The 17,234-nt window shown below is 42.2% G+C and overlaps 2 protein-coding genes and 1 long non-coding RNA gene across 20 annotated transcripts in view; 2 read left to right on the forward strand and 1 right to left on the reverse strand.

Annotated features, from left to right (window-relative positions):
• The window catches only part of LOC103346322 (uncharacterized), an 81,403-nt gene extending 79,297 nt beyond the window's left edge, over window positions 1-2,106 (forward strand). For all 4 annotated transcript variants that reach the window (XR_007914790.2, XR_011386346.1, XR_007914789.2 and 1 more), the window contains one exon: window positions 76-2,106. This is a non-coding gene — a long non-coding RNA (uncharacterized lncRNA). The remainder of the gene's footprint in view (window positions 1-75) is intronic.
• Window positions 1-8,716, reverse strand: part of PURG (purine rich element binding protein G) — a 45,352-nt gene extending 36,636 nt beyond the window's left edge. For 3 of the 8 annotated variants that reach the window (XM_070068527.1, XM_070068526.1, XM_051834142.2), the window contains exons 1-3: window positions 8,232-8,716; window positions 7,073-7,954; window positions 5,017-5,104 (exon numbers count right to left, since the gene is read on the reverse strand). In XM_070068527.1, coding sequence (XP_069924628.1) covers window positions 5,017-5,104; window positions 7,073-7,954; window positions 8,232-8,570 — 1,309 coding nt within the window. In that variant the 5' untranslated portion in view covers window positions 8,571-8,716. Of the gene's footprint in view, window positions 1-5,016; window positions 5,105-6,421; window positions 7,955-8,231 lie in introns of all 8 variants that reach the window. The other 5 variants (XM_051834162.2, XM_051834148.2, XM_051834158.2 and 2 more) reach the window with 3 other exon arrangements.
• Window positions 8,717-8,995: 279 nt separating this feature from the next.
• The window catches only part of WRN (WRN RecQ like helicase), a 138,212-nt gene continuing 129,973 nt past the window's right edge, over window positions 8,996-17,234 (forward strand). For 7 of the 8 annotated variants that reach the window (XM_051834127.2, XM_017339061.3, XM_070068523.1 and 4 more), the window contains exon 1: window positions 8,997-9,133. The gene's annotated coding sequence lies outside the window, so the exon portion shown is untranslated. Of the gene's footprint in view, window positions 9,134-9,471; window positions 9,599-17,234 lie in introns of all 8 variants that reach the window. The other variant, XM_051834121.2, reaches the window with a different exon arrangement.

A 17,234-nucleotide genomic window follows, 5' to 3' on the forward strand; every position in this document is an offset into this window, starting at 1 on the left:
AAAAACAACAAAAGCCTTTTCTCCCCAATCTTACACTTTAACTTTTGACTTTTTTTCATCCCCATTATTTCCTAGGGAAATGAAACTGAATAGAACAACTCATAGAACTATGTATAAGGGGACACAATGAGAGGACAAACAATTGCTACTTGATCTTAGAAGAAAGCCAATAGTACTGAAGAAGCAACTATATATTCCATTTAAATGAATTATTTTCCTCATAGTTGTATTACAAGGTAACTTCACTGCAGCAGCACTAATTCATTATGTTTTAATTTATTGGTGGATGTCACTGGCCTTAATGAGAGTAAGCACATTTTACAAGGGATATTGAAAAGAAGATAAAGGCTGGAAAACAGAAGTTACTATAAAGCACCAACATGTGAAACTCTTTAAGGATGGGCAATCAAATTAAAGCAAAATTCACTTCTGAAGTGAACACATACTCACACACTACATTTTAAGCTTAAACAAGTAAACACTTGTAGATCTGTACCAGTTTTATAGTTTCTATAAAGGACAATGAATTATTCATCACTGAAATAAAAGCAAACTATGCATTAAAAATATGCTTAAGAGAATCTTGTCTTCCAACAACACCTCACTCATTTTGTAATCAGAAAATTATGCCACCAATTATAGGGATAGTCTAAAGTTAAACCAGCACTTTAAGTTTTTAAATCTTCCAACATTTTTATAGAATTTACAAATACCTACCCATTAACACAATTCTTCCTTAACCTGCATATTCTTTAAGATATTTCTAACTGTATTGGAACTTTTACTTTGGTTGTTTTAATTTACAACTAAATGGGATCTTTAACTTTCCAGATAATTTTTCTTCTTGGTAGTTAATAGAAAAGTGATCTTAAAGTATACTTTTGATGGAAGTGAAACAGAATAATGATTTTTTAGGGGGAGACTTGGAGAACGAATAAAGTAGTTTTGCTTATATTTTCAATGACTGGTAATAATGCTAATTTCATATTTAAACAATTATATTCTTTCAGCAGACAATAGAGATGGTTTCATTGTATTTGCAACCTCATAGCCCCCCAGCTTTTACTCTTCTGCGAAATCATCATAACACCTTCAGATCCCAAAGACTTGTGATTCTGGATCTATCAGTGAAAAATCAGTGCTTTCAATAATCACAGCTAGTGTTACCACTTGGCTTAAGGCTTAGATTTGACAAAGTTGCTAAACAGGCTTTCTTTCTCATAAAGAGCTTCACGTTAACAAATGAAAGGATTTCAACAGAATTGTAGCATAATCTTTTACTACAGTTCTAACACTCATTTACTCTCAGAATGGATAAAAATAAGATACTAATAACAAAACTAGTAAAAATTGGAACTGGTAATTTGTTGAAGCTTTTAAATATGTCAGTTCTTCATTAGAAAACAGTTAATCTAATATAATAGTTGTTTAAATTATTTGCTATTCTTATCTTCTTGAACTGTATTACTTCAGGAAAAAGATCAATTTTTTAGAGCAAAGAAAGAAGGAAATTTAGGAAGGCAAGATTGTTAGGAACAGGGATAATGGAATATGTGTACATTTAAAAAATCAATATTTAGGTATATTTGTACTTTAAAAATACCAATGGGATTTATTCAAAATTACCCAGATGCTCCCTTGGTATACTAACACAATTAAAAGTGAATGATATGTTAACTAGATCAAGTATAATATATAAGTAAAAGAAAAAAAATCCCTTAAAATGACAGATCCAAAATTGATACTATTAAGTATGACAGGGTATATGTTGTTATTTGTATGTTTAAAAAGAATATATATGTACATATATGCTTGTATATGGAGAATAATTCTAGAAGAATACATAAGGAATTGTTAATATTGATTGCTACTCTCCACTGTCTACCCACCTGTAGTGTTCAAATTTTGTACTATTTAAAAATACTGATTAAAACCCCATTACTAAAATAAATTTAAATGGTTAAAAATATTACAAGAACAAAGACTGAATTTTTTTTCTCCCATCACACAAGAAGATATAACACACATTATTTTTCTAAGATCTACCTATATAAATTTGGGTATGTTTTCTTTATGATAGGGTTACTGTGTTTTAAATACCCAGTTTTTCACATGACATTACATTGGGAAGACCACATTCCCAGAGTCATTGCCATGGTATTGTGAGTGATGGATGTCTCGACAGCACGTCAATGTCCCTACTCTGTTCCTCTGATGGGCTAGCCATTAGCCACCATTTCTGCAGAAAAGTTAAAAAGTCTTTAAGGAAACTTCAGAAAGATTTAGGTCTCTTTTCTGGTTGTGACAAATATTACATCTGTATTATCCTATAGTCATAGAATCAATGTTAACTTCTCCTTATTAAATCATTCTGCCAAAGACATTTGGTGTTTTGGTAAAGACAGACTTCAGGCTAAGTGGTGACCAAGGAAAGCCCTTATATATAGCTTGGAATAAGATTTCATAAAGAGTTCCAGTGAAAGATATTTGGAAATAAACAGGAAAAAAAAACCACCCCTTGTAGTTATGAAAAAAAATGCTTTCAGAAAATCACTTGAAAATTCAAATTGCCTTATTCATTTCAATGTTAAAATAAACCATAAAAGAAATATTAAAGGAATGACAATACATACATCAGCTTTTAATGGTAGCTGCTCATTAAAAATGAGTATCTGAGGGTATATTCCAATTTCATCCTCTTCAGATTGTGCAGCTCAGATGTTTATTTTACTGAAAATATTTGTAAAATTACAATATAAACACATGATTATATTAAGATAGGATGACTATATATAATGTACTCTTATCTATAGATATAAAATGAATGCAGTAAATATAGCACACTCTTGATGAATTGTTAGTACACAGTGATTCTCAGTAAAGTACATACTGCACAGCCTATTATTAAGCAACACTTATCTAGCTTCCAAATGTACACTTAGGAAGTTTTTAGGATGGAAGGAGACACTAAATCCCCCAATACCCTTTTCAGTTGGTGAAGGTTAGTACTTTCGCAATTTTTGAAATATTGTATTTATTTAGCAACTGTTCTTAGGCTCTTTGCATTTCCTTAACTTTAAACTTTATTTCTTTTTCAGAATGGTTTTTAAATGATGCCATATCAGCTAACCATATTTTGAATTCTTGTATAGTATCATGTACTATCTTTTTTATTAGTTACTTGAACATACATCAACAATAAAACAGAATCATTTAAAAATTTTTTCGTCAGGACACATTTTCAAAATGAACTTTCAGGGTATTATAGGGATCCTTAACTAGACATAGCCTCAACTGCAATACTAATCTGGGTTAGAAATAGTTATTTTTTTTAAATTTATTCTAGTCCTTAAGAATACAAATGTGAACTCTACTTTAAAATTCTTTGTTAAATATATTGGGATTTGTTTCAAAAGCATCTTCTACCCTTCTCCGTTACATTGACCTAATGGAAACCTGTTACTACAACGGTTCCAACACAAACATATGCATGCAAGAGATCACCCTATAGGTTCTAGCTACATAGTTATCGAAACACATCCCACCTGTCAAGTGGCATAAATGTACATCTTCTATATACAAAAGGTAAAGTGCATTATTAAATTAGTGAACTGACAGATTGTCTGCCTGGACCATATAGCTTTGCAAATAGACAAATGTGAAATTCTCCCATTAGAACCAACTATTTCAAGAGGTTCCAACTAGCTTTTCCACCCTGTCATTTATTTTTTGGCCATGCTCTTTAGTGCAAATAAGCTTGTGTTTGACTCAAGTTTAAGGGACATGGCAGTTTGGGGCTTTAACAAGGAAAATTATAAAATGTGGCAGAACTTTAATACCTTTATAATACATTGCATCATTTGCATATAAGCAACAGATTAGTGCTGCTTTCAATTGCTAGGAGCATACTGCCAACTATCATGAGGAACCCGTTTCCAAATTTCATACGATTAGCTTATATTGTTACAGTTTTGAGTCTGTACCACATTATGCTTGGATTATTATGTGCAAACATCATCAGTGTTTTAGCATTATACAGTGAACTAGTAAGTTTGGTTACTACTTTACGCTCATTTTTAAACTAACATCCAGGTGCCTTAAGAGTTTAATATCATCAAGGCAGGGATCCTGTTACTTTGAAGAATACCATGTACACTTGCAGCTCCATTTATGTTACAAATGACAATAAATAAAATGTATATTGCACAGATAAGAATAGTAGCTTACTTTACAAGATACATGGCAATACATGTCCTAATACCAGAGTTTTGAGCGGGATCATATTATGGCTAATGAATTTTTGGGAATTTTAAGTATCAAATAAAAAATCATAGCATCATTTCATTTTTCAGTGAATACATGAACTATGAAAAAGTGAAACAAAAGGACTGGTAGAAGGCTTAATGATTCTAGCGCATATAGATGCATCTGTCCAATCTGCAACAGTGAGATGGTAAAAACTTTGAAGTACACATACATGATAGGAAACTTGGCGGCTTAACTAGTACTTTACTTAAATAACTAATGCAAAATCAAACTAATATTTACATTCAATGAATGAAGGATACTTAGATATGATACTGACATTGTAGTATGTGTGCGCATATATGTATCGGTATGTATATAGACACACATATTCAAATTTTATCAAACTAAAGACCAAAAAAGAATGATTTAGACCTAATGCATATAAAAACTTTAGAAAGGAAGATTTTAAGAGAGAGTATACACTCATAATGATAGTGAGAGGAACAATCGAATACTGGGATATTCAAAGCTCCAGTTTGCCAAAGTCTGACAGGTTAATTATTATTAATAGGCACTATGATGGGCAGCAATAACAATCAGTAGTACAGTAATTCAAGTGCACATCACTCCTTCATATACCAGGAACTACTTTTTAGCAAGACTACATAGTTATTTTTACAGTTAGGACTGTTTAAAAATCCTTGCTACTTTTAGAGTCTCAACACCCACCATGTGCTATTAACTCTAGTACTAACATTATCTTCTAACCTTCCGTTGTTCCGTAGCGATCCAGATGGTCCACAATTATAATGAACTGAGATTCCTTCATACTAGCTGAGGAAACGTGAAATACAATCTGCAAACCAACACCAGTATATAGGCCTGGGTTACTGATTGCTTGTTCTCAAGTAGCAGAAACCAATGAAATTAATTTCTTAATTCGTCCTGTTAGGTTTCCTTAGTGACCTTATACTTAAATGTATTTGGGGGCAAACCTTTGGAGGAAAGAACTGTTAAAATAATTCTGAATTTCTTAGAGTATACAGAAGAAGAGCTACATTCTGATCTCAATCCAAGAAGCCAGCTCTCATCAATAAGAGCTATGTTTGGGAGTTGGAATCAGTGTTCTGGCTCTTAAACATGAATATATGGACTTAATTGTATGGGAAATGAATAAAGCCAAGTTAAAAGACAGTTATTTCATTCAGAGTAAAATGTAGCTCAGGAGATGAAATCTCAGGCAGTTAATACAGGATGGGTTGGTACACATAGACACTATATCCACTTGTTTAAAAAAATTGCTTAGGTGTTCAAAGATTGCTGTGGCACTTCCTGGAAAGTAATTTTTAATACAGGTAAATGGGTGATTCTTGTGTAAAGTAAACCTCTTTAAGAATCATAAAAAGCACCTTAGAAAATGCCTGAAATCTTCTTTTAAATATATTTATAACCAATCTTCAAATAATATTTTTATACTGATAATTTGAATTCTAAATGTTTTTCTTTTTAGAAAAAACATGTGGGTTTTTTTTTTTTTTTCTGGAATTAAACACCTGTAAAAGTCGGGTTTATTCTGGAAGAGTTGACATGGTTTTCAGGGTAGCAACTGCAAAAGTGCTACTAAAATGTTTTATTACAGATGTTATTTTTATATCACTTTATCAGTTAACTGGTATACCAACCCCTCTGAAAGAGTGTTAAAGAAGAAGCATAAAATATAACATCTTGAGTCCATGATATATTTTGGGGGGGGCAGGAGGGAACCTCTCACAATCTTAAATTAGCATGAAAAACTAAAACACCAAGATTTCCATAGCAAAGCCACTGGACGAAGCCTCTCACCCAATACTAACATAAAAAAGTAATTCCTGAAACTTTGGAAAGTCAATAAATACATATGGTACAATCAACAGACGTGAAGATGGACCTGTTAGTCATTTAGAGGAACCGATTAAAACTCTCCCATGGCTTTGATATGGCAACTATGAGCTGTAGAGTTACCACAAAATTTGAAATTATAGAATACTAGAGTTACTATTAAATATTGAGACACTTATTTTTAAGGTTTAAGTGGCTAATGAGATTTGTTTCTTTAATGATACTGTTTAATATTCGATTACCCAATGGACAATGTTTCTACTTGCACTTTTATAAATAAGTATGCATACTATACCGGAGGTCAATTTCTGTTTCTGTGGTAACTGTCCTACAGGCAAACTTGGCAGCTTTTAATGAAGTAGGAATGGGATACTTTTGGGGGGGGGACTTGTGAAATAGAAAGTCACACTTCCGTATTTAAGTATCCGTATCTTTGTTCAGGATTATGTCATAATGCAATGTAAATCTTAGTTACGGTATTTAGAAGGTCAGAATGTCACATTTTGTGCTGATTTGCATACTTCAATAGTCTGGAGCAGCTGAAGTAGCTAAACTAATTTAGCTTTGGGAAAGTTGGGATTCCCATAAGAATGAGAGTGAGCTATGCTTAACATAACATGAGAATCAGACTCCTTGAAGTATAGACTACTGGAGGTACTACTGATAACAAAGGGCCAAAAAAGAGGAAAAACTTCTCCAAAATGATAATGGATCAGTACTTTTAGCCAATTTAAGATTTTAAATTTTGCCTGATGGAGTTCAATTTCTAGTCGAGGCATTCTCCTTCTTCACCACTGGCCCTTCTGCCATCCATTCTCTTTTCTTTATGGCTGTTGCAAATTTTCCTCATCTCTTCTTCATACTTGATAAAATTCTCCCCAAACCTTGTCCAAGCTTTGAACGGAACAGTAATAGTATTACGGTAAGGTGGCCTCACCTCACTTACCTTCAGGAAAATTCCATATTTATTAGAGCCCACATCAAAGTAGAACCTTTTATTGTCCACTCTGAAAGAAGTCCCCTCCGGGAGTTCAAGCGGGTCGTCGTCCCCACCTCTGCGTTCTTCGATGTCCCCTTCGCCATAGTCTTCGATCAGCTGAACCAAGGCATCCCGGAACTCGATCATCCCCTGGGCTGGGAGGACGATCGTCTGCTCCTGGCCCAAACTGTGGCCAAAATAGCCTATCATGCCAGCGCCCCGCATCATGGTCTGCCGGATCCTCAGGAAGCGACCCCGCTGGTTCTCCTTGAGGTCCAGGTAATACTTCCTATTGTCCCTCTCTATATAGTCCGTCTTGAGGACACTGTGCGGATGCTCCTCCGACCCCACGGACACGGGCGGGGAGGGTGCCGCGTGCTTCTGCCTCCTCCGGGAGCCCGGCTCCTTGCCGTGGCCGTGCTCGGGCCGGTGGCCCTTGAGGCCCAGGTGGGCGTAGTGCTCGATGAAGTCCCCCAGACAGTCCTTGAGCTCCGCGGCCACAGACAGGGACAGGGTCAGCTTACTCTTCCTGATATTGTCCTGCCGGCCTCTCCCTATCCACACTTCGGCTATCTTTAGGAAGCGGCCCCGCGAGCTCTGCTTCACGTCGAGGTAAAACCTCTTTTTCTGGATGTCCACTCGTTTGGAGGCCAGCTCCTGGATTTCGGCCGCGCCCCCGGCCTGATTGGGGGTGGCCGCCGCGGCGTAGTGGGGGTAGTGGGAGTGCTGGGCCTGGGGATAGAGTCTACTCTTGCTTAGGCCAGAGCCCCCTACATTCTTGCCTCCGCGGCCGCGGCCGCCGCCGCCGCTGCCGCCGCCTCCCCTCCGCCTGGCTCTTTCCATCTTCAGCTGCAGGCGACAAACAGACACACGGGATGGGGTGGGGGAGGGGGTTGAGAACAATCGCAGGCGCCCCTCGGCCTGCGCCGCCCCCGCCGCCGCCCGGGCCCCCTCGCACCGGCCCGGCTCCGGCGCTGGCCTCTGCCGGACGCGCGGCGGCCGCGGCTCCCGCCTGCACACCACGTCCCTCGGCCGTCCCTGTCCGCCCGCTCCCGCAGCCGCCGGACGACCGCCCGCCTCCTCAGGCTCGGCGGCCCCGGGGCTCCCCAAGCCAGCAGGCACTCACATCGTCGGTGCCATCACCGCCGCCGCCGCCGCCGATGCCCTTCACGACCACCGCCGCCGCCAGCTCTCGGCCCCTCTGCTGCAGCCGCCGCCGCAGCCGCCGCCCCCCGCCTCCTCCCGCGCCGCCGCCGCTCGCTCTGCCCCCCGCCGGAGCAGCCGGGCAGAGGCATCGCCCGCGGCGCCCACCGCCGCCGCCCCTCCTGCGGCCGCCGCTGCGGGGGCCGCCGCCTCGATCCCGGCACCGGCCCGACGCCCGCCGCGCGCGGAGAGAGGAGGCGGGGAGGGTGACGGCGCGGCGCGGCGCGGGGCGGGCGGCGGACCCCGCCTCTCCCCCCCGCATACGCTGCTGAGGGGAAGAGGGGGTCTCGGGCGCTCCTCCTGGGCGCGCCCCCCACCGCAGCCGAGCGCGTGGGGCTGGTGTGCGTGCGTGAGGGACTGAGTGGTGACTGGACAGAGGTGAAGATGCAAGAAGGGCCGGGTGCCAGGAGTGCTCTGACTTCTCCACGTTCCGCCGGGATGCCGGGCTCCGGGCGGCCCGCGGGCACCCGCGCAGAGACTACACTTCCCGAAGTGCTCAGCGGCAGCGATGGCCTGTGCGCATGCGTGCCGCGCCGCGCTGGCCTCCGCGGCAAGGGGCTGCGGCGACGAGCGAGGGGCGGCCGGACGGGGCGTGGCCCGGGCCGGGGGGCGTGGCCCCGGGGATCCAGGGAGGGCGGGCTGTTCTGCCAGAGCTGGTGCGTGGTGTGCGCGCCGGTGACGCCGTGCGGTGCTTTCTGCAGCGCGGGAATAAAGTGTGTAGGGTGGACGCCTGTCCTGGATGCCCGGGTTGCAGGCCTTGGTGTCGTGGCGCCCCACGAGCCCTCCCGCTGAAGGAGAAGTCCCGTTGACCTGGCTCTTCTCAGGGTAACGTGTCCTCCGTCTTCTGGGGCTGAGCTGTCCCTGTAGGCCTCAGCGCTGCTTTTGGGGGGACTCCTTAACAAACGGACGTTCTCCCTCAGAGCTCTCCCACCGGAGCGCCTGGGAGAATGGTGCCGGGCAGCCGGCTGGCCTGGGTGCTCCCCGCCCCTTGCGGCCCGGGGCGTTCTGTCCTGCAGAGGCGGCCTTTGCTGGTGCAGAAACTGAGCCGCCTCGGGTTGCACAGTGCGGTCGAGGGAAGGCGTTGGCCGATCGTGGTTTTACAAAGTTCTGTTGGATGTCTTGAGTTCCAGTCGTGCAGACTTCAGTAACTTTTTTATTTTCAGGTTTCATACGAGCTTTGTTGATTGGTTTGATATGGAGAAATACTGCTCCCTATGGAAGAGGGTGATAAAGTCCTTCGGAGGTTAATTTAGGAACCTTTGGCAGCATACTTCAACTACATGTAGTTTGGTATGTTAGTTTTTAGGGGCTTGGAGGTCAGGATGGGTGGGATAATTCAGATTTTGACATCATTTAAGTGCAATCTCCCTTTATGAACTCAACAAGTATTAATTGAGCCTTGCTCTAGCACTAGGGATACCAATAATGAACAACACAGTCCAAAAACTTTTTTGCTCTTGGAGCTCACATTTGGGTGGAAAGAGGCAAAAAAAAAATCAAATATGTCATTTGTCACAGGTGTAAATCCTATAGAGACTGCTATAGAAAAGAGAGTTGAAAGGTGCACGTGGGTAGGAAGCACAGTTTTACAATAGGCATTCAGGGGAGGACTTACTGAAAATGGAATTAAAAAAAAAAAACAAGTTAATTAATTAGTTTTGAGAGGCAGAGACAGAATACTCCTGCAAATGCCCACAATGGCTGGGCCTGGGCAAAGCCAGGAGCATGGGACAACATCCAGGTCTTCTGCGTGGGTGACAGGTGCCCAGTTACTTCAGTCATTACCTGCTGCCTCCCAGGGTGTGCGTTAGCAGGAGGCTGGAACTCGGAGCTGGGCATCACATTCAGAGCTGGCCATCAGATGCAGGGGATTCTGGGATGCATCTGATCTGGAAAGAATGAATGTGCAGAGGCATCATGGGAGCCGTGCTTGGGTTATTCAAAGAGCAGCCTAGGAGACCAGTAAGCTAGTAGGGGAAGTATAATAGGAGATTAAGTCAGACCGGAAAAACAGGGGGACAGATTATGTAGGGCATAGTGTATTATTTTGTACATTCTGGGGGAAATGGAAACTTTAGGGAAGTTTTAAATTTAATCTTTTTTCCCCCTTTAAAATTTTGGGAGCTTTAGTCTTTGAAATAACCCGACAATAGACAACTTAATAGATGGGAACAAAATCCTAACATTTATCAATGTGAAGAAACACAAGAGCCATACACAAAGAATGAGACTCAAAGCAAGGTTAGACGGTGGGTACTTAAATAGCCCTCAACAAAGGCCTAGGGGCTTCCTGTGCTTGTTGGGGGAGGGAGCTGGTTTCAGGCTATGGAGAAGGTACACCGTGAGGCAAAGGTTGTTTTGTTAGGTGGCTGAAGTCTCCCAGGGAATGACCATCTGGCCAGGAGTTAGACCCCCAGTCTCTACATCCTTTAGCTGTTTCCATCACTAATGTAGATTTCCTTCATAGATGTCTGTTTCTTTTACAATAGCGCAGCCTTTGCCGCCATCCTTGGGTCTGCAGAAGTGTGCGATTTTGTAACCAATATGCCAAAGAAATATATGTCGGATGGGGTATTTTACTCTCAGGAGCTGATGGGAGAGTTGTGAAACAACACGATATGAATGATTTTTTTTCCTTTTTTTTTTTTTTACAAATTATAAAATATGCATAACACAAAATTTTTATTTATTTATTTTTAAGATTTATTTATTTATTTGGTAGAGTTAAACAGAGAAGGAGAGGCAGAGAGAGAGATCTTCCATCCGCTGGTTCACTCCCCAATTGGCTGCAAGGGATGGAGCTGTGCAGATCCGAAGCCAGGAAGCAGGAGCCTCCTCCAGGTCTCCCACATGGGTGCAGGGGCCCAAGGACTTGGGCCATCTTCTGCTGCTTTCTCAGGCCGTAGCAGAGAGCTGGATTGGAAGTGGAGCAGCTATTGCGAGCACCACTTGTGACGCAGTTTGACAAGGCTAACGTGACGTGTTGGAGCATGGGGAAGAATCTTAACGGCCTTTTCAATATAATTTATTATTCACTACCACTCAATATATTATTAGTCCACAGGTCAACACACATCTAGGAGTAGAACAATCTCATATAATATCCAGCAATGATAATATGTGTAAAGCATAGAAAGCATAATCACTCTAGTCACACATGGCTAATCTCACATCATAAAAGCTCCTTTTGCAAGGTTCGGATCACGGTCACGAAAGCAAAAGCTACAAGTCCAGAGTCCGTTATTCCCCGTTACCACTCCGAGAGACAGGATCTCTGATCAGTCACTTAACGGGCAGTAGCTGTGGAATGACCGGCGCTCTGAGCAGTAGGCTCGGAGTTCTGAGATGGAGGTAAGAAGTCGTAGTCGCCCTCCAGGTCAAATGCAGAGATGTAGGAGTTTGGTCTGGCTTTGATGTCGGCTTCAGCAGCGGCTAGTCGTCTAGGCGAGGTTGCGTCCAGCAGAGAATCGAGTAGTCTCTGCAAGATGTGGCGGATCCACTCGGCCATCACTCGCAATGAGCCATGGTTCCCCAAAAGGATGAAGAGCGTCTGTGAGGCTTGCTTTTTATTCACTTTCTGTAGTTGGTGAGGTTATTGGGTGTCACCAATCACGTGTCAGTTAATAGGTGAGGTCCATAGGTGTCACCAATCATGTGTCAGTAGGTGAGGTCAATAGGTGTCACCAATCATGTATTCGTATTTTTTATCATCTAGGTTGCAGGGGTCTATCTGTGTGTTTGCCAGAAGCATAGTAGCATATTAGCGCACGTTGTAATGCTGTTGAAGCTTATCCAAAAAGCGGCAGATGCCTTATATGCAGATGCACCTGCCACCATATAGATAATCTCAGGCAGCATGTCACCACCAGCCTATCCGTACAGTGGCAGATGTTTGTGTATGTCATCATACGCTTTCAACTCCAGTGCCCAGCAAGATGGAGTTACTTATGCTAAGCACTGAAAGTGAAAACGCGGGGCTCCACTTTGGATTTTATTTATTGGCTTAGTGGTGATTTGTAACTCTTTTTGGATTCCTGTGGGGTTCCCCACAGCAGCTGGGACTCGAACCGGTTACCCATATGGGATGCCAGCACTGCAGGTGGCGACTTTACCTACTACATCACAGTGCCGGCCCCCTTACCCATTTTTAAATGTGTGATTTGGTGACAGTTACCCTCACTGTGTTGTGCAATCATTACTACTATTTCTAGAACTTCATTATCTCAAACAAAACAAAGCAGTAACTCCCCATTGCCTCCTCCTCCACCCAGATGGTAACCTCAAATATATTTTCTTTACAAATGTGTGTATTCTGGATATTTCATATAAATGGAATCATTAGTATATATTTTGTATCTGGCAAGCCTCACTTGGCATACTGTTTTCAAGGTCCCTCCTTGTGTGGCACGTATCATAACTTGATCTTTGTATGACTGAGTAATGTTTCACTGTGTGTATGTGTGTGTGTGTTTGTAGACATAATATTTTATCTATTCATGTGTTTATGGACACTTGGGACTGTTGCATTATTTGGTTGTTGTGAATAATGGTGTGATGAACCTTGGTATACAAGTATCTGGTTTCACTTGTAGGAGTGGTCTTGCTGAATCATGTGCTAAGCTTTCTGTTTAGCTTTTTGAGAGACTGCCAGGTTGTTTTCCACAATGGTAATATATAGGTGTTCCACTTTTGTCACTCTCTCGCCAAACTTACTTTTTTGTTTTGATGGTACTAATTCTAGTGAGTGGTGAAGTGGTATCTTATTGTGGTTTCGATTTGCATTTCCTTAGTGACAAATGATGTTGAGGATCTCTTCACGTGCTTATTGGATGTTTATATATCTTCTCTGGGGAGCTGTCTACTCAATCTTCTGCCCATTTTTTGAGTTGTCCGGCTTTCTGTTGTTGACTTATAGGAGACCTTTATATATTTTGAATATTAAATCATTATCATATGTATGATTTGCAAGTAATATCTCATCTGATTTTTTCACTTTTTGATATTCTTTGATTCATAAAATTTTTAATTTCGATGCAGTCCACTTTATTTTTTCTTTTGGTGTCATATCTATGAATTCATTGCCGAATCCAGAGTCATGAAGATTTTCCTGTGTGCTTTATGGCTTTTGTGCTTGTTTTGGAGTCGTTGGTATGTTATATGGACTTTGCAGGGCATGGCGTCACTCTTTTGCACGTGCAAACTCAGTGGACCCAGCACCGTCTGTTGAAGAGCCCATTCCTTTGCCATCGAATGGACTCGGTAGCTTTGCTACAAAAAATGATCTGGCCATAAATGCCTCTTTTAGTTTTGGAATGTCAGTTCTTTTCCATTGATCTATTTGAGAGGTCTTCTAAAAAGTTCATGAAGGAGCAGGAATTTGGCCTGGCCATTAATATGCCTGCATCCCATATCAGAGTGCCTGGATTCAGTTCCTGCCTCAGCTGCCGATTCTAGCTTCCTGCTAATGCACATTCTGCAAGAGAGCAGGTGATGCCTCAAGTAGTTGGGTCCCTACCACTCATATGGGAGACCTGGATTGCGTTCTGGCTCCTGGCTTTGGCCTATTTGAGGCTCGGCCATTGCAGGCATTTCGGGAGTGAACCAGCTGATAGGAACTCTCCCTTTCTCTGCCTTTCAATCAAAAATGTTTCATGGGAAGTGATATTGTGAAAACACTATGAACAGATTTCATTTATTTTTGCACCAAAATTAATTTGTTATAATGTGTCTGACTGGGATCTTGTTTGAGGTGTTTGGAAGAATAAGACATCTGTTTGAAAAAGAGCCTTTATAAGAGCAACATGCATTCTGCTACGAGGAAAGCAAGAAAAACATCCAGAAGCTTTGGTGGGAGATTGATGAAATTACTGATGTCTTAGGAAAACTTTGCAGACACAGCACCCCAAAGAAATCAGTGGTTTACAAATACATAATTTGTTTTAAGAAGGGATGGCAGGTGCCAGCGCTGTGGCATAGTGGGCTTGGCCTCCGCCTGCGGTGCCGGCATCCCTTATGGGCACTGGTCTGTGTCCCAGTTTCACCTCTTCCGATCCAGCTCTCTGCTTATGGCCTGGGAAAGCAGTGGAGGATGGCTGGAGTGCTTGGCCCCTGCACCTGTGTGGGAGACCTGGAAGTGGCTCCTGGCTCCTGGCTTCCGATCAGCTCAGTTCCAGCTGTTGCAGCCATTTGGGGAGTAAACCAGTGGATGGAAGACCTTGCTGTCTGTAACTCTGCCTCTCAGATCAATAAATAAAAATTTTTCTTTAAAGAAGGGATGACAGTGTCAAAGATAAAATCTATAGTGTCAAATTATCCACATCAGTTGGTGAGGAAAAAAATTAATGTCTGTCATACCTTCATTGAAGAGGATCGATGATCCACAGCGGAAACATCTCAAAGGGCTCAACTTACGCAATTATGACTGAAAAGCTGAAGTACAGCGAACTTTCTGCTTGATGGGCAAAACTGTTGTGCTCAGAACAACTGCAAACAAGAGCGGACCCTTCAGTGGAAATTTTAAACAAGTGGGATTGAGATCCTGAAGCATTTCTTGGGAGAATTATAACAGGAGGTAAAATATGGCTTTACCTGTGTGATCCTGAAGACAAAAGACACAATGGCTACTGAGAGGTGGAAGTGGTCACGTGAAAGCAGAAGTGGGCCCGCGCCGCAGCTCAATAGGCTAATCCTCCACCTGCGGTGCTGGCACACCAGGTTCTAGTCCCGGTCGGGGCGCCGGATTCTGTCCTGGTTGCCCCTCTTCCACTCCAGCTCTCCGCTGTGGCCCGGGAAGGCAGTGGAGGATGGCCCAAGTGCTTGGGCCCTGCACCTGCATGGAAGACCAGGAGAAGCACCTGGCTCCTGGCTTCGGATCAGCGCGGTGCGCCGGCCTCAGAGGCCACTGGAGGGTGAACCAATGGAAAAGAAAGACCTTTTTCTCTCTCTCTCACTGTCCACTCTGCCTGTCCAAAAAAAAAAAAAAAAAAAAAAAAAAAAAAAAAAAAAGCAAACGTGGATTGGTGGAGAGTAAAGATCATGGATGCTCACGGTGTTTTGCTTGTCCTGTTTCTGAAGGGCCACAGAATGATAACATCTGCTTGTTATGAGAGTGTCTTGAGCAAGTCAACCAAAGCTCTCGCGGAAACATGCTCAGGAAATCTTCCCTGGAGGTTGTTTCTCCAGCATGACAATGCTCCCACTCATTCCTCTTCTCAAACAAGGGCAATTTTGTGAGGATTTTGATGGGTAACCGTTAGAGATCCACCTCAATTGTACTGGTTTATCTCCTTCTGACTTCTTTTTTGTTTCCTAATCTTAAACAATTTTGAAAGAGCATCCATTTGGCTCGGGTTAATAATGGAGAAAGACTGCATTGAAGTGGTCAAGTTCCCAGCACTCTCAGTTCCTTAGGGATGCACTAAACTGGCAAAGGGACTGAAAAGGAATTCTTATCTATGTAGATTGAGAACAAGAGTTATCACAGAAGTGTAATAAAAGTGTTTCAAGAAAATAGGTGTGATTAATTGTGTCATTTGCTGCTGGTGCATTGAGCCAAGTGAGAATTCAGAATTGGAATAGGATTTGGCAACATAAAGGTCCTTGGTCACCTTAACACGGGCACTTTTGGCAAAATGGAGTGGTTATAGCAGGCTTAAGAGACAATTGAGGGGCTGTTGCTGTGGTGCAGTGGGCTTGTAGCACTGGCATCCTATGTGGGTGCCGGTTCTAGGTCCTGGCTGCTGCTCTTCTTATCCAGCTCTCTGCTATGGCCTGGGAAAGCAGTAGAAGATGGCCCAAGTCCTTGGGCCCCTGCACCCAAGGGATTCAGCTCCTGGCTCCTGGCTTTGGATCCACAGAGCTTTTGAGTAGTGGGAGTTCTTTATGAATTCTGCATAGTAACCCCTTATCTGATATCTATTTTGTAAGTATTTCCACCCAATCTGTAAACTGCCTTTTAATTTTGTTGATTGGTTCCTTTACTTTACAGAAGCTTTTTGTTTGAGGTAGCCCCACTTCTTTATTGCTTTTGTTGCTTGAGCTTTTGGTGTGATATCCAAAAAATCATAGCAAGGCCAGTATAAAGGAGTTTTCCCTCTTGGTTATCTTCTAGAAAACTTAGTTTTAGGTCTTATGTTTAATCTATTTTGAGTTGACTTTTTTGTGACTGTTAAGTTTTATTTTATTTTTTAAAGATTTTTTTATTTGAGAGTCAGAGTTACAGGCAGAAAGAGGGAAAGAGGACGGAGAGGTCTTCCATCTGGTGGTTCACTCCCCAAATGGCTTCAATGATCAGATTTGGGCAGATCCTAAGCCAGGAGCTTCTTCCCAGTCTCCCTTGTGGGTGCAGGGGCCCACTTGGGCTGTCTTCTACTGCTTTCACAGGCCATTAGCAGGGAAGTGAATTGCAAGTGAGCAGCTAGGACATGAACTGGCACTTGTATGTAGGATGCTGGCATTGCAAGCAGCCGCTTAACCCACTGCACCACTACTCTGGCCCCATGGAATTTTGCTAATAATTCTGTTGAATCTGTATATTGCTTTGGGTAGTGTGGACATTTTAATAATATTAGTTATTGTAATATATCCACATGTGATTTTTAAAATTTATCACTGTCATTTTCCAATTCTCTCATTGTTCTACATGTATGGATTTTTTTTTTCATTTTCTTAAATTTATTCCTTAGTATTTTATTCTTTTTGATCATAAATGAGATTGTTTTCTTGATTTCATTTTTGGGTAGAAAGTTATTGGTGTAAAGAAATGGAACTCATGTTTGTGTATGCGTTTTGTTTTCTGATTTACTGAATTTGTTTATTATTTTTGGAATCTTCAGGGTTTTCTACATATAGGATTGGACATGGTATGTTTTGTTCCATTGCTTTATTTCTCTGTTCTTACACCAAGTACACACTGCTTGAATTACTG

This window comes from Oryctolagus cuniculus, chromosome 2 (genome assembly GCF_964237555.1).
Source record: "Oryctolagus cuniculus chromosome 2, mOryCun1.1, whole genome shotgun sequence".
Taxonomy (NCBI): domain Eukaryota; kingdom Metazoa; phylum Chordata; class Mammalia; order Lagomorpha; family Leporidae; genus Oryctolagus; species Oryctolagus cuniculus.